Source organism: Lutjanus erythropterus, chromosome 13 (assembly GCF_056507025.1).
Source record: "Lutjanus erythropterus isolate fLutEry1 chromosome 13, fLutEry1.hap2, whole genome shotgun sequence".
NCBI lineage: Eukaryota > Metazoa > Chordata > Actinopteri > Lutjaniformes > Lutjanidae > Lutjanus > Lutjanus erythropterus.
The window spans coordinates 583,806-611,367 of NC_139329.1; the positions used below are offsets into that span (position 1 = coordinate 583,806).

Consider the following 27,562-nt stretch of genomic DNA (forward strand, 5'->3'; position numbering starts at 1 on the left):
AAACAGTTTGTGACTTACTTGCCTGTCACACTAGAAGAAGCACCAGTGGTAGATGATGCTGGAGCTATGACATGAAAAGATTTTTCCTTCATAGGAGGTGATGAAAATCAATGCATGCTCTCAGAGCATCCATCGTAATGGAAAATGGCTTACAGTACCAGCAACCAAAGTGTTGTGAATGTACCTCTCCATAGCTTCATTCTCATTGTTGAATATTAACATCCATCTCAAAAGGCTCTTTAATGCATTTACACCAGGGGCCCTATCTTACGCTGATTGAAAGCGCAAGTGGCAAGTGCGAGGCGCAATGGATTTAATTTATTCAAGGTGTGTCCAAATCCACCTTTGCCGTCTTGTGTCAGGGGCGGGAGTGATATTTTGCCCTGCCCCGCCCTTTGCGCTACCAGCTCAAAGCGGGATACACCTATCAGATGTGCCCAAGTGCCCTCATTAATTCACAGGCGAGTTTAGGCCGAACATGCAATAAACCAATGAGAAAGTCAGCTCTCATCACCTTTAAGAGGAAGGTGCGCCAGCAGCACAAGCGGAGGCAGAATGATGGTGGATTTACCAGGAAGAAACAAAGAGAAAAGATTTTCAAAGTGAGGAGACAGACAGCAGGACGTCTCTAAAACAGCTTCACGTGTAAATAATTTATTTTACATTAATGCCTGCAAAAAACAATACAATAAATGAACCGCAAATGTCATGCAGATATGTAACTGCTTATATTTTAACCTGAAGCACGCTGAAAGTATGTTGTATTTTATCATTAATTATTATCATCATGATCATCATTAACTCTGCTGGCTGAGGAGCGGGGAGAGAGATGGTGCAGTAGAGAGGGGAGGCGAACCAATCCAGGCCAGCCGCGAAGCTTCCCGGTTTTCGCTGGCCCTCCTGAGCCAGGTGAAGGAGCAGTTAAGCAGCTGTCTGTGCTCCTCCTTCTTCTCCTCTCCCATCTAATCCTCATCTCCTCCTCCCATCCTCGCTCCTCTGACCCGCTGTGAAATAATCAGAGAGAGTTTCTTAAGTTTGAAGTGCGCAAAATTACGCACAGATATATCCAACCAGCTCTGATAGAAGCACACATAACATTTTCTCTCAGGTTGGGCCGGACTTGTGCGGTCAAATATAGTGTCTTGTATATTTTGTATGTTATAGATCATAATTGTTTAAACATTGTTTTCTGGATTATAACAAACACGCAGACATAAACACTACAGCTTCTCCAGCTGTCATGCTGACTCATCTGATAAAGACTATCAGACAGCTGCGATCCTGTTTGCAGGTCTGCTGAGATTTATTGGGCTTTATAATTATAATAATAGTACTGTTGTACTTATTAGTGAGATTAACTTCAAAGACACACATGCGTGTGCATGACTTTTAAACATAAATGAAAAGTGTTTGGTGATTGTGCAGATGAGTGTGCGCACCTCAGCCAAGGGCAAGACACACACATACCTGCACTATTAACTTCAATATTCACACTTTATTGCTGGTGGATATGTTCAAAGGACACTTCACTAATTGACACGCCTATGGAGAATAAAGACTCATGTAAATTAAGGTGTTTGGTGATTGTGGAGCCATTGCGCCGCCAATTGCCAGTTGCGGCACAAGTGATTTTGCTATCTTACACCAGCGCAAGTACCATTTTTGGCATGTGTGTAAGATAGCAAACGCGCTTGTGCTGGGTCTGTGCCGCTGTGGGCGGGAGATCTAAGCATGAAGTCAAAACGAAGGCATGGCCGGGCACGTTTGCTATCTTGTGCTCAGCGCATTGGAGTAAAACACGCTTGCGGTTAGACCAGCCAAAACCTGGTCGAAGTGCAAAGTCTGTGGTCTTTCAGCACAAGATAGCACATAATCTTCACAATCACAGAACACCGTCATTTATGGTCATTCGCTTCCTCACACGGGAGTGTGGATTAGTTAAGTGTTATTTGAACATTTTTTTTTTAATCAGCAATAAAATGTAAATATTGAAATTAAAAGCATTCACGTGTGTCTCGCGCTTGGCTGAGGCGCACACACATCTCCACAATCACAGAACAATTTCCATCAATGTTAAACAGCCGTGTGCGCATGTGTCTTTAAAGATAAACTCACTAATGAGGAAAATAATTATAATTTTAAAGCCTAATAAATCTAAATAGACCTGTGAAGGGAGCACGGCCACAATCACAGCTGTCAGATTGCCTTTATCGGATGAGTCAGCATGACAGCTGGAGCAGCTGTAGTGTTTGTGTCTGCGTGTTTGTTATGATCCAGAAAAACAATGATTGCACAGTTATGATCTATAATATATAAAATATACAAGACACCACAGGACTCCAGCCCAACAGAGAAAAAAGTTATGTGTGCTTCTATCAGAGCTGGTTGGATAGATCTGTGCGTAATTTTGCGCACTCCAAACTTCAGAACAGAACAACTTGTTTCGCAGCGGGACAGAGGAGGGAGGATGAGAGGAGGAGATGAGGATTAGGTGGGAGAGGAGAAGAAGGAGGAGCACGGACAGCCGCGTATCTGCTGCTCCACCTGGCTCAGGTGTGCCAGCGGAACCGGGGAGCTTCGCGGCTGGACTGGATCTGTTCGCCTCGCCTCTCTACTGCACCATCTTTCTCCTCGCTCCTCAGCCAGTAAAATTAATGATGATGATGCTAATAATTAATTATAAAATGCAACACAATTTCAAGGTGCTTTGGTGTAAAACATAACCAGTTATATATCTGCATGACATTTGCAGTTCATATTTATTGTATCGGTTTTTGCAGGCGTTACTGTAAAGTAAACTATTTCGGCGTGAAGCTGTTTTGGAGACGTCCTGCTGTCTCCATACATTGCGTGCTCTTGCACATTCTCTTCTCAAACCAGGAGATCTGTCTCTTTGCTTTGAAAATCTTTTCTCTTTGTTTCTTCCTGGTAAATCCGCCGTCATGCTGACACCACTTGCGCTGCTGGGCACCTGCCTCTTAAAAGGTGATGAGAGCTGACTTTCTGATTGGTTTATTACAAGTTTGGCCTAAACTCGCCTGTGAATTAATGAGGGCACTTGGGCACATCTGATAGGTGTATCCCGCTTTGCGCTGGTGGCGCAAAGGGCGGGGCAGGGCGAAATATCGCTCCCTCCCCTGACACAAGACGGCAAAGGTGGATTTGGACACGCCTTGGATAAATTAAATCCATTGCGCCTCCCGTTTGCTTTCGATCAGCACAAGACATGACCCCAAGGCACAAGCACGTTTTACTCCAATGCGCTGAGCACAAGATAGCAAACGCACCCGGCCACGCCTTTGTTTTGCCTTCATGCTTAGACCTCCCGCCAACAGCGGCACAGACCCAGCGCAAGTGCGTTTGCTATCTAACCCACATGGCAAAAATGGCACTTGCACTGGCATAAGATAGCAAAATCACTTGCGCTGGCGGCGCAATGGCTTTGCGCCGAGCGTAAGATAGGGCCCCAGATCAGTTTCTAATTGCCCAAAAACATTATTAAATAAGTTGTAAAAGTGGGACGTTTCATACATGTTTGGGTAACCCTTTACTTTCCAGGCCTGTAATTATGTAGTAATATAAGGGAAATTACAGAGAAATTACAGTAAATTAAGAAGTAAAATAGAAATCGTGGCAAGTAATGGGAGTAGAATAACTTGAAAATTACCATAAATTATTAGGTAATTACTAAATAAAATGAGACCAGAATTAGGATATTAGGTTGGTTATTGTGTAGGAATTAATCGATCTTTAATATCAAATAATTAGGTAATTACTTGGGTGGTTACTCGGTAAATTACAACTAGACGTGAGATGTTGGGTCAGTAATTATATGGGAATTTATTTATTCATTTCTTACTTATTACCAGTCTTACCTGTTCACAAGCCAAGACGGTTTGCAGCAATTGTTGAAGACCTTTCTGCCTGTAAAATGTAGCGTCCACTTTCTCCTTTGAATGGCCAGCTTCATCACAAATAAGGGCACACTGGATGAACATGAGCACCTACCAGTAATATCACTGTAGTTAACCCATAATTACCTTTTTCACTGCCTGCAAAATGTAGTGAACACTGTTCATTTGAAATAAATGGGTAGTTTCAGTAGAAATAAGGGCACATTGCATTAAAATTAGCCACTACCAGGTAATACCACTGTACTCTACCCATAATTACCTCATCACTGCCTGTAAAATGTAGTGAACACTGTTCAGTAGAAATAAATGGGTAGCCAGATAGCACGCATACGTCTCGCTGAAGTCGGCCTCAAATCGTGGGTCGGCATTCTCCTCCTGACGTCTGTAAATGCATCGGAGAAGCATCGGCCCATAGCAGGGACATGGTTTGCCAGAGGGTGGGATTATGGGCGCCATTTCAAAGTCGGCGATAGGTCGGCTGTGGATCGATACATTGCACGTTATCCAATTGGTGCCACTGTCAACGGAACTGAGAGCAGGCTTTGGAGACGGAGAGGCTACTTCATGTCAGCCAGGACTAGTCTTCAGGTAAGCTCACTTAACGTAAATATATAAAAAATAGCTGTTTTATAAATATGACATACAGGGTTAGCAAGATAAGTCGGGATTTAGCAACATAAGTTGTTAAGCCCTGACTGGGTATGTTAGCACAGGTGAAGAGCCCAGATGCCGACTCCTAACAGGCTAGCTAGCTAGCTTAACAAACGTTAGTTGCTTAGACCTGACCAGCAAATGTATCAACTAGCTCTAACTTCATTTAGCCATTGCTAGGTAGCCATGAGTCTTTCCAGCACGTGAACAGTCTCCATCTAGACAACAAATCAGTTTTGAATTTGGGAAAGGGTCAGGTAACATTAGTAAGCGTTAGCTGTTAGCTAGTTGCTGGTGGGCTTCGGTGTTTTTACAGCTGCGGAGTTAACTTTAGCGGTTAACTGGTAGCTAATGAAGGGAAGCTCTGCTCTGCTCCATTTGTAAATATGACTCGGTGTAACATTTTCTCATAGTTCGGTACTGGTTATGGACTATTGTTGGTGTGTTTGTACTGTAAGTGAAGTTAATATCCACTTCACGTAGGTGTGTGGAAAACACAACAGACTCCAGTTGTTTCTGTCATGTCCCTCCAGCCACCCCCCCTCCGCCTCTCCTGTAGAGCTGGCCGGAGTTCAGCAGCTATCCGCGGTCAAGCCGGGGCTGTCAGACCGCACCGCAGAATAATACACGCGAACTTTTTGTGGTTCATATTTTCAAGTCATGCTTTCTGCTGGTGCTTCATACAGTGTTGCCTGTGACACTGTATGAATCATGGGTTATTTGGAGGTCTTGTTGTGGTGCTTTTTAACACGTTTAATAGCTAAAGAGCATAGGGCTAATACTATTAGCTCCAGGTCTCTTATCAACTACGGTGGCTCTCTAAGGTCAGACAGCGGCCGGGAAAAAAGGCACAGCTACGTTTTCCTTCCTTGGTGTGTCTATTTGTACGTGTTTATTTGTGAAGTATGGGTATAATATTGTATAGTATAAGTTAATTGAACAACCTGGGCTCATGTGTGTTGTCTTTTTTTCTCTACCTTGCAGGCTCATAAGTCTGCCAGCAGTCCAGACCGTGCTGTCCATGTGCGTCTCCTGACCGGCCACCTGTATATTTTCATCTGTTCTGTCTTGGTTATCTTTTCTGTGCTGGAGTTGTTTTGATTATGCAGTCCGAAATAAATGTATGATCATTAACTTGAATCGTTCGTGTCTCTTTATTTTATTTACACACTAAATTAGGAAGCTATTTTGATGGTCAAGCATATTGTTGTCTCGGCGACGTCTTCCCAATGAGCAAATGCTCTCCATACGACGTCGCAGCGATGTAACTATATTCATCGTGCGTGCTGTCTGGGTAGTTTCAGCAGAACGCACACTGAAATAAAATGAACAGTGTTCACTACATTTTACAGGCAGTGAAGCGGTAGTTATGGGTAAAGTACAGTGACATTACAGGCACGCACGTCTTTTCATGCAGTACTTAGGAAATATTTTTGCTTGATTGATACAATAGAGTAGCACCGTAAGATACAGTAGCCTATTTGGGTAATTACAGTGAACATCCTTTTAACGTGACAGTAGTTCTGCTGAAATTACCCAGACGTTACAACGGAACCGCGTTCACTATATTTTGCAGGCAGTGAAAAAGGTAATTATGGGTTAACTACAGTGATATTACTGGTACGTGCTCATGTTCATCCAGTGTGCCCTTATTTGTGATGAAGCTGGCCATTCAAAGGAGAAAGTGGACGCTACTTTTTACAGGCAGAAAGGTCTATAACAATTGCTGCAAACCGTCTTGGCTTGTCAACAGGTAAGACTGGTAATAAGTAAGAAATGAATAAATAAATTCCCATATAATTACTGACCCAACATCTCACGTCTAGTCGTAATTTTCCGAGTAACCACCCAAGTAATTACCCAATTATTTGATATTAAAGATCGATTAATTCCTACACAATAACCAACCTAATATCCTAATTCTGGTCTCATTTTATTTAGTAATTACCTTATAATTTATGGTAATTTTCAAGTTATTCTACTCCCATTACTTGCCACGATTTGTATTTTACTTCTTAATTTACTGTAATTTCTCTGTAATTTCCCTTATATTACTACATAATTACAGGCCTGGAAAATAAAGGGTTACCCATGTTTGAAGTATTCAGATGACTTGTATATGAGAATAATTAATAACTGATTAATCAGTATTCAGTCATGAACACCTTTTCTAAATAACTTTTTAAACTTTTCCTGGAGAGGAAAGGAAAGGAAACACACAGACAGAACAAGAAATACAAAACTATTCAAAGATGAAGTAACTTTTAATGAGTCATAATCACACACAGAGCCGCCTTAAAAGTTCACCACATCTCAGCTTTTTAAAAAGACATTATATAAGTTGCCAAATTATTCTAATACATAGAGTTATAAATGATAGTATGGAGACATATACAACACATTACCCAGAGAGAGACAGAGCAGAGGAGAAAGACACTGACATATTATTGAGTAATGATGGTTTTAACATATTAAGCTTAAATACTTTTTATGGGGAACATGGTGCAGGAAAACACTTGTGAGAAAGAGGGAGACAATGAAGGAGTACATGAGTCAGTCAGATTGAATAAATAAGCATTGAAAGAGAAAAAGTGTTCAGGTGATTATAGAAAGTACAATGTTGCCTAGAAGAAACAAAACAAGAAACAAAAAACATGAAAAGAAAATGTATAAATGTGATGTCATGAGCCAAGAGAAAGAAAAAAGAACTATTTCCCCACACACTAATGCCATTAGAAGTACTTAAGTATACAGCTGAGACTCACTCAGTGAAAGCTTAAGGCTGTGATCATACAGGACACATTTAGCAGTGTGTTGCGTCTATTTTGAATACTTGAGAGTTTGCTGTGTTTTGCGCACTGATTTTGTCCTCCAGGAAGCTTGCATGTCTAGCACAGCATGCTTAGAATGCCGCGGAAGTTCTGTATGGCCCAAACTGCATCAGGTCTGCTGTAGACAGGATATATCAGAAAACTGGTCTTGTTGTTGATCAATATTCCAGGCCTGGCTGCCTAGTCTGGAGTCCTGGGGGCTAACTGGGCAAAACTCCTAAACTCCTTGATCAGTTGTACCAGCAAATGACTCAGTGAAAGGATACTTTCAGCACTTCAGAATGTTACAGCATCTCAGAGCAGAGCAGTGTGACCAGCCTTTGTAAGTCTGCAACGCCTGTCTTGTAACAGTAGGCCCAAACTTCTTCAGTGAAAACTGCACAGGACAACTTCAGTGCCCAGAAATTTAGTCAAGTGTGTTCATTTACAAGACTCTAGCATCATGTGTTTACCAATCATGAAGGGATTGGATATCACAGGAATGACAATCTGAACAGTGGAGTTTCTCAGATTAGATTTTGCTTTAATTTCTCATTTTTCATTTCCTGTTAGGAAGATATGCTTCCACCAACTGTACTGACAGTAGTTTAATTTGACAAAGGAAAGGGATCTAACTCATCAAGACACTACTCTCTGTTGCTGCTGAGCCTGATATTGACATTAGTGTCAGAATAAGTCCAGTGATATAGTGAATTGAGAATCTTTTAAGTAGGCCTACAAATTGAGGGTGCTGAAAAAGCAGTGATGATGTTCGTATCAACTCTTCACACAGTCTCAACAGAAAATCCAATGCAGAGGGCTGCATTTTGTCTCACAGGTATTGATTAATGTGTCCACTTTTTGTTGGGGCAATACACAATACAACAGGGTCACTTAGCATCAGGGTGGATTGTACAGTTAGTGTGAGAGGCAGTGTAAAACTGAAGCTCCTGAAAAAGAAATGTTTCATACCCATCTAATCTTCATCATCTGTAACAGTCAGTTAACATCTGTACAGTCAGTACTGTTTGGGGTAAATAAATAAGGGTTCCGATTTTAGTGAAAGATGCAAGGCACATTTTTGTGTCATGTTCAGTCTGAACACACCTTAAGCACAAAATTAAGCCCGTCTAACATGTCAGACATATTTTTGAGCAACCAACCCGTGGTGTGTGAGCACACACTGAACTACCATCAAGCAAGCCCCTTGCTCTGTACCACCAACACAGTGCAAACACGTTTTCTAAGCCACGTCCATGGAAAGTGCTACACATGAGTGCATGAACCTATGAAAATGCAGAGCAAGGGTCTAATAAAGCTGACTTCCTGGAGGACATTCAGAAAAAAAAAACATTCACAGTGAGAGAAAAATGCAATGAACTGTATATGACACAAAGTACTGATCCATGATGTGTGTTTTTTACATTCTTGTTTTTCCGCTTCCGTGCAGAACAGACATTTTCAGAAGTGTGAAAGCCGTGAGTTGCACACAGGACTGAAGAGCTACTGCAGCTTACACATTTCCTGTTCCTGTTAAAAGTCCATCTTCATCAATATTCATATGTATAACCCTTAATGTGGCTAAAGTTAAATCAGAAAACAGCCACTGTAGTATACAGTAGCTCTTGAAAGGGCTTAGAAAAAGGCTGGAAAAGTTCGCACTCTAGACGAGGATTCACACAAGCACACAAGTTCTGCCTTATTTTATCCTGGCATTGTGGTTGTAATTTATACATGAACATATAAATGAGTAAAAACCCAAGGCCACACACAGGTGTAAGCAGAATTTAGAAAGCACTGGGATCAGATTTACCCATATTATCTCCACAGGCAAGTGTTTGCATCTGTTAAATTTTGATACATTTTACCTTCACTACAGCTCTAAACCCAGGTAAAACTTTGGAGTTTAATGATATTAGCAAAACAGTGTTTTTTGAAATAACTTCAGAGACAATAACATTGGATACTTGATAATCAAACATCAGTACACTCAATAATATGACAGCTGTGTGTAAATGTAGATCTCTCACAGCTATCTGACCACAGTAAACTTTTCTCAGTCTTTCAAACCTGAGGGACAAAAAAAACTGTGGCCCTGTCTTTACCTTTAGACAGATTATTAAAACAATTATGGCTATCATTTAGGAATAAAACTGAACAAAGGTTTTTCATTTTGCTGTTAAGTTGACTAATCTACAGTTAAGCATGGGTTTTTGTGTGTGAAGCCAATGGTGTGCTGCCTGTTGATCATTGGTTTGTTTTACAGTTTTTACTGATGGTTTCAAGACGGAAACTGTTGAGCCATGGGCTCAGTGGTCCAATGCTAAACTAACCGTTAGCTCATTTACCCAATATTTTACCTCTGACAGTATACCAAACCTATGAAACCTGTAAAGCGTGTCTTACTAATGGCCCCATACCCTGATTTTCATTCATTTTAAATCATAGTGACTCTCATAATATAACGATGGAGACAGATATCTGGATGCTAAGTTATATATATTAGCAATCTGGCCTCTCAGAGTAAAAGCTCTTTTTTGATTACAATGAATTGCAAACTATGTGGCAACATTCTGAATGCTGAAAATTAATCTGAACATGAACAATGCACATTATGTAAAATCAAAACATTTAAAGAAAGGAATCCAAAATTGCCACAAAAAAGATACATGCTGAGTATTATTTGTGGAATAGTTGGACATTTTGGGAAAGCTTGTAAAAACTCAGTTCACTCAGCTCAGTTATGAAGACAGACAGGGGAAGACAGACACTTTTGTGGAACCTAAACTAGCAGTTTACTGCTGCTTCCACTCTTAATGCTAAATTAGATTAAACACACCATTAGACGACACACAGAGGTGAAACTGATCTCTTTTATCTTTCTTTGGATGGCATATTGCAAACAAATACTAAAATGTTGAACTGTTTCGTTATGATTGGAGAACATTTCTTATCTCAGAACAGTACTTGTACTCTGAGGAGGTTAAGAGAACACTGGCCCAATAACATCTGTCCTCTATTGTCCTGACTCAAACATTACCATCAACTAAAACTGTAATTAGAAATTATTTAAACATAGATTATCTTGTTAAAATGTTGAAAAGACATTCTACAACAAGATAAAGTAAAAATTAGTTACAGCTGTAATGAAATATTATCAAAATATCTATTGGCTGTCACTGAACCATATAACACATCAAGAAGCTAAAATTAATCAAACTTGAGAAAAGGAAATAAGTTAACATATCTCAAGACAAAGAGATTTACAGTATATACATTCTTTTAAAAAGTAACACAATTTTGTTCATAGACTGGTAGCTCCATCGTTATCCTGTCAGTTCAGACTTTCTGTTGCCATAAAGCTACTGTTGCTCAATCATGTCCAGGATCTGACATCAGAGTGGATCCAATTATATCAAAGTACACAGAAATGCTTATTTTTAAGTAATCTTTACAGTCTACCAACCAGTCTACTGTTTGTCTTTTAATGGTGATCAGTTCTTTCCTATCCAGTGGCAGAATATTCCAATGGCTTTGGAGCATGGCAGAGGTCCACTCTTTGATTTAATAAATAAAAATATATAGAATATGTATTTAAAAAAATCAAAAAAAAACTTCATCTTGGGCAGCTCCACATTCATGTTAAGCTGCAAACGATACAAAAAAGCTTTTTTTCTTTTATTCTTCCCCCCCCCCTGTCTTCCCCCAATTTATTTTTTCTGTATCATTTTCATCATTTTATGTCTGTTTTTGAAGTTTTTTTTTTTTTTTTTGCAATACAGAAAGTAGGTTTATTTGTAAGAAAAACAAAGAAGGTTTACAGCTAGTGTACATTTTATAGCAGGTAAACAAAATGTAAAAGTGCTCTTGTTTTGAAAGACTATTCTTTTATTTTTTGAGTTCCCAGTGTTTAGAAAGTAGGCACTTAGGTCCATCTCTATGGCGATAGACAGTCACTCAGGCCACGCTTCCAGGCTCAGGATTGGAAAGTCTGGTCAGGTTCTTGCAGAAGAGAACAGTTCAATGGGCTAACATGAAGGCTTTGCAGATGAAAACAGTGAAGCGTTCTGATATCGGACTAGCATTTATGAATAATGAAAAATGAAATCTGTTCTTTAGATGGTCAGGTCAACAGCGTGCATTCCTATAGCATTACGCCTGAAGGCCCTGTTCCATCTTTTTTGATTGCTATCTGGAATGTGGCGGTTTACTTTGTCGGCATTTTGGTCTCTTTGTTGACATTTGTACCATGAGAATTCTGGTCACATGCAGGCACAACAATGCTGCTGCTTTCAGGAGCAGTCATGCCAGTAAAGGTTCCACAATGAAATGATGCAAAAGTTTAGTTACTCTCATCATGGTTTTACCAGGAACCACCAGTCAAAGATTATGATCATCACTTAAATGCAAAATTCAATCAGAGCAGACAAATGTTTCCCCCAAAGCAGGTAATTCAATAGAAATATTTATACTTTAACTTTAAATAGACATGTTCAGTGCTTAGAATTTGTAGGGAGTCATCATGATGATATTGTCAAGATGCTCCAGAATGTTTGCTGAAAACACTTTCACTTTCTACATGAGGGGCATGTAAAATTATAGACAAAGAGACAAAGATTTTTTTAAAAGGCAAAGAAATTTCTTTGGACTGCTCTGTGCAGGTCCTTCTTCCTCTGAACTTCTACATTACACAGCTGAAGTTGACGATGTTTACTGTTTGATGACCAAGCAAAAACACAAGCCAAATAAAGCCTATCAAATGACATGGCTCTAATTTAAGATTTGTGAAATGCAGCTAAATTGAGACATTAGGTTGAAGTCAATATAATCTAGGACATGATATCTGAAAAACAGCCAATCTGAGCCAGACTCTAGTCAGGCTTTATCAAGACTTAGGTAGAACCAAAGTTGCAGATTTAGACAAGGTGAAATGAGAATGCATAGGCCAGGAAATTATGGTACTTAAATTATTAAGATTAGAAAAACAAACCATATCAGACCAGTACAATCAGGTTAATCCAGTTCAGTCCAGTTTGACATAAGTCGTTCTTTATGGTCAAGTCTTTTTAGTCATTTGTTCATTGAAAAGGAACAAGACTGGACCACAAAAGCTCATATTCAACCATTTAGGTAAGGTCCAAGACATTTCCATTGACTATGATGTGATACAATGCAACATAATCCAGTTCATTTAAAGCCAACACTCATCACTGCACTTATGTCATTCTGGTTTTTATCAGGCAGTTGGATGCAAGGTACATTCAATGCCTAATCCCAATTAACATGATTCCATCACATGCTGTGAGTCCAGGCCACACTCCCAGTCCAAGGCAATCAATTTCCTTCTGAACCAGTGAATTCATTTCTACTCCAGTGATGATCTAGTCCAACCTAAAATAAATGCCATTCCTTTCCACTTGTATCCATTTTTATCCTAGTATATCCAGGTAGACTGGTGTGGCTTTCATCAGAGTAAACAACATCTTCTGAATGTCCTTAATGTTGAGGCGCTGTTGTGGCTCCCTCTGCCAGCAGCCCAGCATAATATCGTACACTTCCTTTGGACAGAGCCTAGGACGCTCCAGTACCCTGCCCTGAGTAATGCATTCTATCACCTGGGAGGACAGAGAGACACGGTTAAAAAAAGACATAACATAGTTGGCTTGCTTGAGAAAAGCTTCAAGTATACATGACATGTAAAATACAACAAATTGGCCGTGCTGCGTCATTTGACAGTCAGACATAGCAGAAACTAGATGCCTCGTATGAACAGAAAAAATAGTTGTAGGGTTGATACATGACTGTAGCAGATCCCGACACATTGACATTTGGTCTTACATAAAAACAACAGATGGGGGTGTTTTGATGGGCCCAATACACTACTGTGTTTACTGTGTGTTGCCCACTAAGGTACACCATGTTGCACATGCAGTGATACCTTTTCCAAAAAATTAAAGTGCAGGTTCAGTCATAAGTGTATTACAGGCCCAATATATCTGCAATTCAGTTACCATGGTTTGGTGTTCATATTTCTTGGAGAAATGATAAGAAAAGATAAGATAGAACGTTCTTTACGTTTTACAATTGTTTTCACACTAAAATATATAAAAATAACACACAATTAGTGAAACCTGACACTCGAGGAGCATAGCCTCAGCCCAGATGTGCACAACTATAGGCACATTCTCAGCCTCACATTTTTGCAAAACAATACACAGATTGATCATGTAGTAAACTTTGGGTGACACAGAGAGAGGACAAAGAGTTCAGCACAACCTAAGCAGATCTCCTGTTTGGACATTTCAACATGAGCACAGGTGAAAAAACAATGTTTCTCTAAAATCAGCACAATGTATCCCAGAGTGTAATTCATGCTGTCTATTTTGTCTCCACAAATGTTGCTGCTGTGTTTATGTGCTATTTAGAATGTTCTGTTCTGATTTTCAGTGCAAAATGTAAACTTTAGAAATGTATGGATGTATGTATTTTACAATGAGTTAAAATGATTATTACAGCAGTATTTTTATTGTAATAGTTATAGTTGTTGGTGTGGACGGCTCTTGCTTCTTAACCAGACCGTCAAACTCTCCACATAGTGGCTTTAAAGTAACAAGGGTTAGGGTTAGTAGTGTAGGAAATTCCTAATTACCTGCCAATAAACATCAAATCTTAATGTCCTCTGGCATAATTAACAAACAATAATCTTGCTGCTGAGCAGGTCAACTGCTGTTGTGATACAGTATATAACCAACAGGGGTTCTACTTAGATTTTGGATATCCTCATGGCCTAAACAGTTTATTTTGAATTTAGACAATTCTTATCATTAGATAATTATTTATTATTTATTGTACATATTATTGGGACCTGTGTGAATGTGGTTAAAGGAAAAGTTTCAGGGGTTTTCTTTTTGCATTCCTTTAATGTTAACTCTACTTCTACACTAAATATTATTGCTTCATAAACATGATCTTTTCTGCTTTTGGCTATTGTATGTTGTTGCTTTTGTGATGAAACATTGTGCATTATTTTATTTATTCATTGACTGTGGCTGCAGTGCATTTGACCTGATGATATAGCATTCAAATGTAATGTCTGTGTGAAAGTACAAGGGAAAAACATGAAATCCAGTTCAGTAACCTCCCTGTATTCCTGCCTGGACCTAACATAATGTTATTCTGTGTGACTCACTCAATCAGAGCCGACTCACCAATTAGGCAATATAGGCAAATGCTAACGGCGCCGTGGCCTCCAGGGGCCGCCACAAAATCTGGAAAAAAATTCACCTTCAATATAATTATGTCAAAACTAGTTATTACTTTTAACTCTTGATAAATCAAATGATAATACCAAGTAAGCCCAAGTTAGTAATACCTGAAATCTCAATGCAGTGAAAAGACAGGACAGATGCTGCTGTGTGCAGCTCATCTCTGTGAAGAGCAACTGATTTAAATGCCGTCACATCGCCTTGAGTGAAATCCAGACCATAACTTTTTTTCACTGATGTAACTATGCTATCACCAAAGAAACAGATCATAAAACTGTAATGTTCATTGAAACTTTGGTGATATCAGCTGTCTTAACTTCTACACAGCTCCTCTCTTCTCTGTCTCGCCCCGTCTGTGACACAGTGTGTCTGCTGATTGATCATGACTTCTAACCAATCAGATGTGCTGTGCTGTAGGCGGGACATTGAGCCAGACTACAGAGCTTGGTTGTGTATTATACTGTACAGCAGGGGTATTCAATTAAAATTCAAAGAGGTCCAGTTAGAGAAAATTTCCTAAAGCAAAGGTCCGGAACATCATAATGTCTAACTTTCTCGAGTGGGCCGAACCAGTAAAATTTAAGTATAATCTATCAATTATCGAGTAATCAGATAAGAAATACTGCATGTTCTGCATTTGTTTTTCTATTACATTACTTTTGCTTTATTAAAGAACAATGGTAATATACAAAAGAAAAGATAAGACAGGTCTATTAAATGAACAACTATAAATTGCTAAAGTAAAAATACTCAGCAAAGTAACTTTACTTTTAATGTAGATTTACTTTTACTGTTTTCACTTTACTTTTTACTTTTTTTTTCCAAGTACAAAGGTAAAAGTAAAGGTAGTAATGTCTGCAGAAACCACAAACATAAGATGGAACTAACTCTTTTAACTGAAACAGTCACCAGAATGTTTTGTTCACATGTTAAAATCACAACATGTTTCTTCTGGAGCAGGACAGATGCTCCCAGACCCCCAGAGGACAGGGGACAGGGGACTGGTTTACCAACATGACAACTTTTTCTCCTCTTATGAGTTTGCAGGTCTGTATTTAGTCATCAAAAAATAACGATAGGAATACTATTTAGTACAACAACAGCAATAAAAATGTTGATTTTTTAAAAAAGGAAACAATAACATGCACAATTTTTAAATTGTAATTAAGTAAAAACACTAATACCACACTGTAAAAATACCTAAGTAAAGAATGTGGGTATTTTTTTCATCACAGCAGGTCAGTGATCAGTGTTTCAGTGACTCTCTGTGGTTCAGTGAATAGTTTTATTTATGGTGGCCCGCCACATTAAAAACATCGGCACCATGACATGATTTTCTATTTTTGGAGCTGCGCACCTTTTTCGGTCGTGTCTAGAAGGTAACTCTTTATTTGCACAACTCTCGCGAGATTTGTGTTCGTTATTTCTACTAAAATAATCAAACTCGCGTGATCTTTTGTGGGTCTAAGGTTCCCTTCTAGACACGACCCTCTCTGTCAAACAACAGACAGCAGACTGTCTGTAAACAGCACGATGTTTCACTCTGCAGTGTTTCACACAAAGACTTTATGTGTGTGGACACCCAGGTTTGGTTTGTCACCAATTTTGTCATTTTTATTTTTTTAATTAGTCCGAGAGGACGGCGGTATCAGTGATTCATTAGTGATCAGTCTGCCCTCCTCTCCTCCCTCACCTGTTCACTCTGCTGTGAGAAGGTCTGAAAGTTTCTCACAGAGAAACACAGACTCTCCTGTTTTACGTATAGACAGTTGTTTAATTTTATAAGTGCATCTGGTTGATGTCGATGTCATTAACCATCACGTTAGTTTCTGTTATAATAAACTCCGTCATTAACGACAGTCTCCTCCACACGCAGCTTCTCTGCAGTTGGTCTGTGTGTTTCCTGATCAGCTAAACCAGCGCCGGAAAGACTAGAAAAGTTGCGCCAGTTAAAATAGAAGCGTCCTGTCAAAATTTAAAATCTCTTAATAATTTATTGGTTATAGGTCGGGGTCCGTATAGGACGGCGTGTGGGTCCGGACTCGGACCGCGGTCCACCATTTGGGGACCCCTGCTGTACAGTGTATAATGATCTAATATATGTATAGTATATACATAGTACAGCACAGTATAAGTTTGAAGTTTTTTAATATTATTACAATTATCATTATTATTACATTACATAACTATGGTGATAATGACAGACAGACAAAGACTTTTTTGCTGATCCGAAAAATGATCCAATCCGTGACTCAAAACTGTGATACAATCCGAACCATGAGTTTTTTTGATCTGTTGCACCCGTATTAATTAGCACAGCGTACTGTTAAGTTGATAACTTGCTTCTGAGCAATTAGCCTCAACATGGTATACTAATCGGTAAATAACCAGTTTTATATTTCTGTAGCTGGGCGGCATGGAGGGGTCTGTAAGACAATGGTAAAAACAATGCTATTCAGTTTATTTTGTAAGTGTATGTAAATCGCCGATGGAGGAGGGCGCCATATAAAATCTTGCCTAATGCACCACATTGGGTAGGGCCAGCTCTGCACTCAGTTATATCTGTAGTTCTGCTGTCACAGAGGGGCTATTATATTTTCCTAATGCTCAGCACTTTTTGCTTCATTTCCCCTTTGTTTTTCTCGGTGCAGTCATTTAAAAAGCCACACTGACACTTTGCATAGGAAAATGTCTTCCCTTGGGCCGACCAGGACATGATGACAGACACAGATTAATTGTTGGTTTCAAACACTGGTTTTGCTTTTGAGTGATGCTGACTTTCAGGCATTAATTACTGGTTTTTATGAGATCTGATCTGCAACCTTCTGCCAAAGTTTGTTTTTTGTCTTCTCATTAAGGCTTACTAGTATTATAATTATTTATTTAAAATGCAAATTAGAAGAACAGCTACAACGATACGCCTAACATATTTTCAATATTTTCAACATTTTATGGAGAGGCTGCATGAAAGAGCATGGAAAACAACAGAGCTGGAGGCTTTGAAGCAACACAGGATCTGTCTGAAGTGAAGGTGACTGCAGCATGTGATGTAACACAGTAAACAGTAACATAATTAAATTATATTAGTGATATGCAGATACTGACCTGATTAAGCCGACAAGAGATCAGCCATGATGGGACTGTTCCATGTTAAATTAACTGTCTTTGCCAATGTCATTATAAAATTCAGTGTTTCTGTCATTAGTTCCCTTCATTCAGTCACAGTGATACACAGTATTTAGTGCCATAGCAATTCCGGGGCTCATGTTACCCTAGATTAAAATGAATTCCAAAAGACAGTAGTATCTGGATTGCTGAATCTCTATTTCTTTTTATCTTCCTTAACAGCACAGACCATATTCTGCTGAGCTCTTATCCCACTAAGGGGCAAAGCCTACATTAAACACACCATTCAGATTCAATTAGTATAGGCGCTGCCCTCTAAAATGTGTTTTTGTGAGGTGATTGTCCAGTCCCAGCTCAACTTAAACACAAAGTGAGACCAATGTTGAGTCCAGTAGTAAGTGGTCCTAGACTAAGTCTTCATTCCTGTATGAACAAGGGTTTGAACCCACTAGCAATAGCCTAAGGAGCTAGGCAGATCATTTTTATGTTTAATATATCATTATTATGGTATAAGGGGGGAAACTCTGTGCTTTGTTTGTATTTCCTTAAACCAATCACATTTGTTTTGGGTGGTGCGATAAACCCAAGGTGCAGTGAAAATGGCCTTGCAAAATGGTGTAAGTGTAAATAGTAGACATGTGCATCTCACTGACTGAGACGATTCAATGGGCATCTCAATACATGTTCAACGATATGATACATCTTAGAATTTTTGAAATAGCTAACAATTCCTTACAATACGATTCAGCCCTGTCACAATACAATGATATGATGCTATACGAGATGATGCAATGTGAGATTCTTTACATTTTGATTCTATTAATGCTGTATTTAGAGAAGAAATCCTGATCGTTTTACTGAATACAGAAACAGTAGAAACAGAGAGAAGGGGATATTACAGTAGTGTTAACATCTTATTATGAATCTCATTTGTAAATGAGATTCTGTAACCTAAATGAGACTCTGTGAACAAACTAAACTAAAACTGTTTACAAAGTATTTTTACAGTAAGATGATCTGCTGCTCTGTTTCATATGAAGAGTGGTGTGGTTTTGATTAGTGTGGAAGAACAGTGATGCTCTGGGTTACCTGCTCTCACAGTGACATGACGTTTCAGTGGGTCAGACTCGTGTCTCTGTACTCTGCTGTCAGACATGTTTTGCATAAATGATTTACAGCAGCGTTTCTCATCTTTATTATAAAGTCCAAACTTATTCCACACTGTGTAATGAAAGTTTGGTAGTGCGATGTGGTGCAACATCAGTTCTTTCACAGTCTGTTTTCAGAACCTTCTGTTTTCAGGAAATGACGAGGAGAGACAGGAGAGGGAGGAAGGAGCGCTTGTTTTGTGTGAGCGAGGCAGCAGGCATCCAGCAAGAGCAGTGCAGGCAGAGGCAGGAGAGAGAAAATGCAGGAAAGTTAGAGCGGCAGTTCACTGATGCCAAAAATGAAACATATGTGTGTCGTAATGAGATGTATCAATATGCTAGTGCTGCACTGACTTTTTTCCGATTTACATTCAGCCTTTTACCGATACAGCCCGTCTTGTATCTTACACATTAAAACGCCATGCATCATATGCATTAGTGAATCATTACACCCCTAGTAAATAGTGCCTGACTAGTACATAACTAACATTCTGTCTACTCATTTTGGAAGAGCAAAGGCCAGTGGAGGAAGTCAGGGACAGACTTTCAGTTTTCTGTGCAGGTGAGGAATGAGCATCTCTGATATTTGATCATTTTGCTGCATGCAAACAAGCAAACCCAATTCTCAAGGTCTGTGCCCCTCAGTGACTCACTGAGATGCGTTGCAAAAACAGAATCCACTGAGATCTCACATTTTAAAATAATACAGTAGAATCCAGGGTGTGCATGAAAATCAGAACAGAACCTATGATGTCTGCAAAGAATAGACACCTCTGAATTCACCATAGTATGTGTTATATACCCTGAAGAATGCAGTAGATCTGTTTAACAGGTTGATCTCCAGGAGATTTCTTCATGACTCCAACTCATTTTTTTTCTTTTTTATTTCCCCAGAGAACAACCAGGCCACAATGAATATCTACAAGGATTTAAGGTTGTTGCTCAAGGCTTGCTGCTTCTCTGGTCCATCCCCCTTGTTGGAACAAAAAGTGCCGACTCACTCAAATGTCAGGACTCTTTGTGATGGATGATGAGCAAGCCCCCAGTGTCAGAGCATATCTCCTCTACAAAGACAAAAAAAGCCTTGTTCTTCAGGTATATGTGAATGACAATTGTTACTTTCAAGTAGTACTCCTTTCTTTGGTGTGCTAATAAATCCCTTTAATATCTGAACATTTTTAAAAGAATGCAGAGGCCTAGTTGCTCAATCTGTTTCACATGTATGTCCAGGAACCTTTAAGGAGCTCTTGAAAATGAAAAAAAAACTGAACAGAAAACAGTCTGTTCTCCAGTGGTAACTCATCTCTTGTTACTTCTTTTGTTAGTTACACATCAGGAAGCTCTGTCATGAAGGATGAATCAACCTTAAAGGGTCATTCCTGTTTATTACAACTTGGGCTTTATTGCCACAGTTTTGTCATTTAGGCAACACTATATTCACCAAGCTAATAGCTGAAATCTGGGAACATTTGGCATCAGTCAAAAGAGATCTGATGGGCAGGGATGAAGCCACAGTTGAAGAAATAATGAAGTGTGTATTTTGTATATGTGTATTTTATTGATTTATGTTAAATCTTGTTGAAGATGAAGTATTTAAAACATGTGATATAAAAGCCAAATTTTAAAATATTTAGCCTAAAAAGTATCAGAAAAAAAGAAAGGACACTCCTCTTCAAGGACATGATGTGGTTTGACTATGGTAGCTGCAACCATGCTGATGAGTCAAGACCATCACACAGGTTAATGTTACTGTGACTGATATGAATGATGACAGTGTTTCCCCTACCATTAAAAAATATTTTATGTTGAGTTTTTTTCTGTGTGATTTTTTCACATTCAGACGTTTTTGTCCAGAGACTTTGATTTTGACATTTTATTTTGAAAATATTTGTTTCATTACAGTGCAGAAGTCACTAATGATGTGCTGTCAGTTTCAAGCAGCACAATAACTTGATTCTGTCTGATATAGCTCTGACTTGTCAGTTGTGTATTTATTGTAGTGCTGTGATGTCAGTAAAAACTCATTTCAGTAATTAGCCTGTTCTTAAATTGTGATAAGCTAACTGGCTTGTCCTGTATCACTGTGAAGAAGTAACAAGACACAGCTATGCAGTAAAAAGCTGAAATCCAACAGATGTTCTCTGAATGGAATTTTGTAGTGGTCAACCCCCCAAAGGGGACCCATCTGGCCCCTCAAAGCGCTTACCCAACACTTGATGGCCAACCCCACAAAAATAAAATCTAGATTTTTATACATTGGAATTCTCCTTTGTTCTAGTCACTGTGGCCTGGTGGTGATAAAAGTCATACATGTAGTAACAGTGTACCTCATTATTAGCGAGCTGGAACCACGGCTGTTTGCCGTAAGTAAAAATCTCCCACAGAATGACGCCGAAGCTCCACACGTCACTCTCTGTGGTGAACTTCCTGTACATGATGCTCTCTGGGGGCATCCAGCGGATAGGCAGCATGGTGTGACCTCCCACCTGAACACACACACACACACACAAAAGGAGTGTTAAAGGTGAACATGAAGCTGTGTATGATGTATACCTTACACATGAGGCTTTTTGGAGACAATATAAGCAGCTTACAAGTGAACACTAGCTCATAGATTGCCATAGATTTTTAAGGTTTACAATTTGAGATGAACTAGGATTTTTAATTTTTAACAATTTAACTTTATTGGCTCCACAGTGCTTGAAAGCTTTTACTGTACAGGGTCAAAAATAAAATTACCTTGATTATAAAGGGGACCTTTTGAAGATAAAAAATAAGAATTCCATTTTTAAAAATAATAAAATAATACAATATTAAATTTGTTATTTGGGGGAAATGTGTGCTTTTGACACTGATGGTGTACAAATGCACATTTTCACAACAACATTTTTTGGTTGTTACTTGTCAGAAAACAACTCTCAGCTGACTCTGGCATAATTTTTCATGTATTCTGCTCTGCTCTACAAAGGAAAACTTTTTTTTTTGCCAAAAATTAGTTATAATCATTTTTGTGACAATGTCTCCTCTCAAATGTTTGTGTTTTTGAGAAAATAGGGGGTCGAAATTACAGTAACTGCAAAATGCCATAGAGAAACAAAAGTAAACCACCGTAACTTCAGTTACTGTATTCTAATATGTCAAATATTTATTTAACCTTCCTCTTGTGTTAGCTTTCTGTTACTATCTCTTATGTTAACGGGTCAGTTTTGACCCATGTCTAAAATCAGCCATAAAATACCCTAAAAACAATTATTTATCATCCAATTTGTTTCTTACCTCTTGGTTACCTTGTTAGGCTTCCTTATCCATGAAAAGATTGGTTTTAATATTTTTATTGTGGCCCCCTGTCTTTTGACAGCATACCCCTCATTTTCAATATAAAAAAACTGTCAAATGAACCTCAAGAGAGTTATATAAAAAAATAAAAGGTTGTTATGTTACCTGACTGTTACTGAGGGGTATTAGAACACATCTCTTAAATGTTTTTTAATTTTAATATTATTGATTATAGTAACATCTATGATGTTATGGGTCAGTTTTCACCCATATATATTTACTTCAAGAAAAAGGCAAAAAACAAGTCTTTTTCTTTTCAAAAGTAGAACTTAATACAAATACAAAATGAAAAGCAGAACTAGTGTCCATCCATTCATTTTCTGTGACCCCAAAGGGTCGTGGCTGGAGCCTATCCCAGCTGACATTGGGTGAGAGGCAGGGTTCACCCTGGACAAGTCACCAGTTCATCACAGGACTGACACAGAGACAGACAACCACTCACACTCACATTCACACCTACGGGCAATTTAGAGTCACCAATTAACCTAGCATGCATGTCTTTGGACTGTGGGAGGAAGCCGGAGAACCCGGAGAGAACCCACGCAGACATGGGAAGAACATACAAACTCCACACAGAAAGGCCCTGATCCAGCCACTCATTCGAACTCAGGACCTTCTTGCTGTGAGGCGGCAGTGCTAACCACTGTACCACTGTGCCGCCCCAGAGCATTTTATAATTTAGTAAAATTTATTTTTATTTTCTTTATTTTATTTTGTTTAAATAGAAGTTCCTGACAAAGTCAAAAAGTCTTGATGCAATAAACAAATTTATGTAGTACTTTTATGCATTTAAAATCAAAAACGGGTCGGTGCTGACCCTCAGGGGCGCTGCCAGGGGGGGAAAAGTTAGGACGATTCTAAGGGCCAGGGCCTGACAGGGGGCCCTTTGAGGGCTATCAATATTATTTTAATAGTATTATCTATCTAATCTTTCAGGGGCCCAAGATTTCTGCTGGCGCCCCTGGCGACCCTAACACTAGAGGAAGGTTAATCCAATCTTGTAGTTACACCGGTTATGATAATAGCAAAGCTTCCTATCTGTACTTTTGCTGTCATAGAGCAGTTTCTGTTCTCTTCACTACATCAATAATTGGAAAAGTATGTTCATCAACATTTTTTACATCAACAAAAGCAGCATGGACTATTAAAAGTAGCCTATCCTCCTTTGCTTCACTGTTCACATTTCATTCATAGAGACCTCATTCATTATAATAGATAAATGTTGTATTTGCATCTTTACTACAAACAGCTGTCTTCTACTGCCTTCAGCCCTGTCTGCAGTCTTCTCACACTGCTGATTACACTGATTAAACCAGGGGTCTTCAATGTTTTTCAGGCCATAAACCCCTTAGCTGACAGAGAGACTGAGCATGGATCTCCTTTACTGCACTGTTCTCTTTTGCACTTACTCAGAACTGCCAGGTCAGCAGCAGTGTTAGGTGAAATAGCCTCACCTTCTGCACTTTTGCCTGCAGTTTCTGTGGTGAAGGGTAGGCCTGGAACAGAGTATCTTAATTTGAAGTCACAAAATGATTCCCTATGTCTCTTTTGAACCACAGTGGATCACAATGGATACCTGTATGTAGCCTCAGAGGCAAAACCTGGGGTAAATAAAATCCAATATATATGTCTTTGCTCAAGTGTAATTGCTGCATGTACACAGTAAGAACTAAAAACTTGATGATCACTGAATTGAATTACAGTGGCTGTACAGAAACAGTAGGATTTTCCCCATTACACCTTTGTATGATGTGGTGGAGCAGGCAGGTAAGTAGAGCTTTATAAATCTATTAAGAAAATCCTATACCTAATTCTGTCTCTGCACTTAGACAGAGCCTTAGTCAATCCCCAGATTTGACCCCTGGTTTTCCAGAGGCTGGGCTCCTGAACTTGTGCTTCACATTGACTTTGGCTAAAATGTAACAAAAACCACAATGTTTCTCTGATCTTAACCGAGCTTTGACAATGAAATCATGTTCCAGATGTAGATATTGTAGGGATCACAAATGTTATTTGTTGTGTTGTTTTAAAAAGAACACCATCTACATAACTTTATACTTCCTGCAGAACATATCAGCCAATGCATATTAATTGTAAAAGACCACAGTCAGGAGACATATAGAGAGAGAAAGTAGAAGATTCTCCTGAAGGAATGTATACCACGGATGTGTGGCCCACACTCGGCACTTGAGGAGGACTTCTGTCAAGATCCTGTAGGACTGATGACTTTTTAAACTGTTTTATCAGTGATCTGATCGATCAGTTGACCTATAGCATGTTTTGATCCGATACTCTGAAGTTAATGCAGCAAAAACCAATCATGCTGCAGACTGTGTGCCAGGTGTGTGCATATGGTCAGTGCATATACATAGTATAGTCACAGTGTCCTAGATGAGCAACAGTGACAATTAGCCATTAGTGATTTATTTTAAGTAGTCCAGATGCCATGCTGTGACAGAGTACAATACCTCGGTCACATGATTGCACAAGGAGTTATTATTATTGTTTTTTTTACAAACAGGTATATTTATCTTTGCTAAAATATGTTTGATTCATGTGATGGCTAGTACGGGTATCTGCAACCTACAGCCCCAGAAACACATGCGGCTCTTTAGCTGCTCTCCAGTGGCTCCCTGTGCCTATACACAAAACATTAAAAGGAAATAAATGACAGTTATTTTTTGTTATATTTTAATTTTCATTTATCATTGTTTAGGTCTGCACTGTATAAAAGAAAAAGCTGAGAAAACCAAACTCAGATTCTTGAGTTTTGAGGTAATTTTCCTCTTTGGATAAACTTAAATCTTTGAGTTTTAGAAATCCAAAAAGCTGTATTTAAAAAAGTTGTATTTAAAAATGAGGTTCACAGCTCATTGTGAACAATTTTTAAGTTTATAAAAGTCAAAGATTCAAGTTTATTTAAAGAAAAAAGTAAATTATCTTATCTAAAGATTGTAGGTCAGCAAAACTTTTTAAAATTTATTTCAAAGCTCCAGAGTTTAAGTTGGGCTCAGATCTCAATAAACTCTTGCAGCACCGTGCCTTAAAAACAATCTTTTTATAGTGTAAATTGATTCTTACATTCTAAAAACATGTAAGCTGTACACCATAAAACCTTGTCATTTTGATGGTGTATTCTTGAGTCTCCATAAGCTTGCTATGGACACCAAATAAAAAAAAAGTCCTCAGAGAAAAGAGAGAATTTAACAGTTCTGGCTTCAATAGCTCTTTTGAGAGTAAAGGTTGCAGACCCCTGGGCTAGTAGCTACAAATCAATGGCACACGCACCCTGTGACATATCAAGTTGGCAAATGTTACTGTAACTGAGTTATAACACATAGAGAGCCAGTCACTTTGTGTGGAATTTTGTCACTGGGTGGATTTTTCCTTTAATCACACATGACTAATAGTGACAACCCAGAATGTCTTCGGTGGATAGATTGGACAGTGAGTGAATCATTATTCATTTGCACTATTCTGCTCTCTGACTGCTTTGAAACCATACAGCAGCTTGCCTAATTTAGTTAAATATGGGCTTCCTAATCAAGACTCACAATGAATGACCTCCAGTGTGCTGCTGACAAATGGTCCTCCTCAACTCCTCCTCTCCCATCCTTCTTTTCCCTGTACTGTCTGATTCCCCATCACCTCTTCTTCCACCTGTCTTGGACTCATCGGCTCACTCATTTGCTTGACCTCATGGTGAGGGTAATGTCTGGTTACAATCCATATGCTCACCACATTCCTAACTATAATATAGCTCAATACACAGCTTCTACCAGTCCATCAGGTGCTCTCCCATACACATTTTTCATGTATACATTTCAGCATGTGAAAGGAGTAAAAGCACCAGTGTAATTACGAACATTAATGATGGCTGCATCCTGTTGAGGTGCACCAGTGGTCAGGCTCTGTTTTTGTGCATGCTAACTCACTGTCATGGCTTACTGGGACACTCACTGTAAACAAAGTGCTCAGTGAGATGACTGGTTGCTTCTGGAACTGTGTTTTTTATTTATTTACTCTTTTTTTTCAGTTCAGTTTCTAAATCTTTATCTCTCACCCGTTGTGCACTTAACAGAAGTTTTGGCACTCTGGGAATTATAGTTAATTTTTTACTCTATGTTTTTTATGTCCACAGGCTTGTACTTTTGATGTTTCATAAAAGAACCAGATGTTTTCTTACATAGTTGCTCATCTTTTGTACTTATGACCGGAGGTACCAAGTATAGCAAAAGTGCAGTGCAGGCTACATCACCCACATATATCCTTAAATTATTAAAAGCTCAACAAATTTTGACTTTCTGTTTATTAGGGAATTTTCCAAATTAGTAAACTAAGCCTTGAGATCACTGGGAAATCTTTACAGACACACTGTCTCTCTTCTAGACAGTAGATGCAGCTGCCTGTTCCATTTAATAAAAACAAGAGGTAGTCCCTGATGCTATAGCAGCTAAGGTCAGAGATGTGTTTGCCTTGTCTCTTTAACTGTAATCACGGATTGGATATCACTGACCCCAAGGAATGGGAGGAAAGAGTGCTGAGCTGTGGCCTCAAACCTTGTACATTTATACTTTCCTTGGTTTGGATGTGCAGAGCAACAGACTGATTCTATATGCTGTAGATGTGTTGGGTCTGATCAAAACTGGACATTGATTATTTATGGCATTATCTGTCAAGGTTTAAAGACTATCCTGGATGACTGAAACTCCAGATGGAAGGGAGCATCAGGACAAAGTGTGTACTGATTAGTCTTTTATTCTCCTTGGCCAAGTTTCAATAAACCAGTTTCAAGACATATTGGACTCCTGTGCACTTTCTCCTTTTGATGTATGGGCAAAAGATACAAATCTACAACACTCCTGACAAAGGAAAAAATATTAGTTGAAGCAAACAAGAAACAGGTCACTTTGGGCTCTGGGACATTGTGAAGGACATTTTTCACAGTTTCAGTAGTAAGTAGAGGTATGGAATCTAACCCTGAAGTCCTGGATGACTGCTACAATTCAGACATACAGCTGAAGTGCAGTCTGCTCAGTGTGAGCTGTTCCCCGCGTTCTGTCTGACTGTAGGCATCTGCACTGGGTGAAGAATCACTATAGGAAGATGATAGGCTCTGTCAGTTAGGCTAACTGAGCCTGGTTTGGAGACAGTGGATGCATGTTAATCAGACAGTCATTTTGTCCTCTCAGACAGTCTGTGCCTGTACAGTCACTGGAAATGAAGTTTTTAGTTTTCATGCCAAAAGATGCTCTTAAAAAAAACAAAACAAAAAAAAAAAATAGAAAAGAGGAAAATAAGTCATGTAACAT

At 38.9% G+C, this 27,562-nt stretch overlaps 1 protein-coding gene across 1 annotated transcript in view; it reads right to left on the reverse strand.

Annotated features, from left to right (window-relative positions):
• Nucleotides 1–11,965: 11,965 nt before the first annotated feature.
• Nucleotides 11,966–27,562, reverse strand: part of LOC146315960 (NT-3 growth factor receptor-like) — a 262,392-nt gene continuing 246,795 nt past the window's right edge. Inside the window, exons 17-18 of the mRNA XM_084734986.1 lie at nt 21,242–21,400; nt 11,966–12,990 (exon numbers count right to left, since the gene is read on the reverse strand). Of these exons, the coding sequence (XP_084591112.1) occupies nt 12,805–12,990; nt 21,242–21,400 (345 nt within the window). The 3' untranslated portion in view covers nt 11,966–12,804. The remainder of the gene's footprint in view (nt 12,991–21,241; nt 21,401–27,562) is intronic.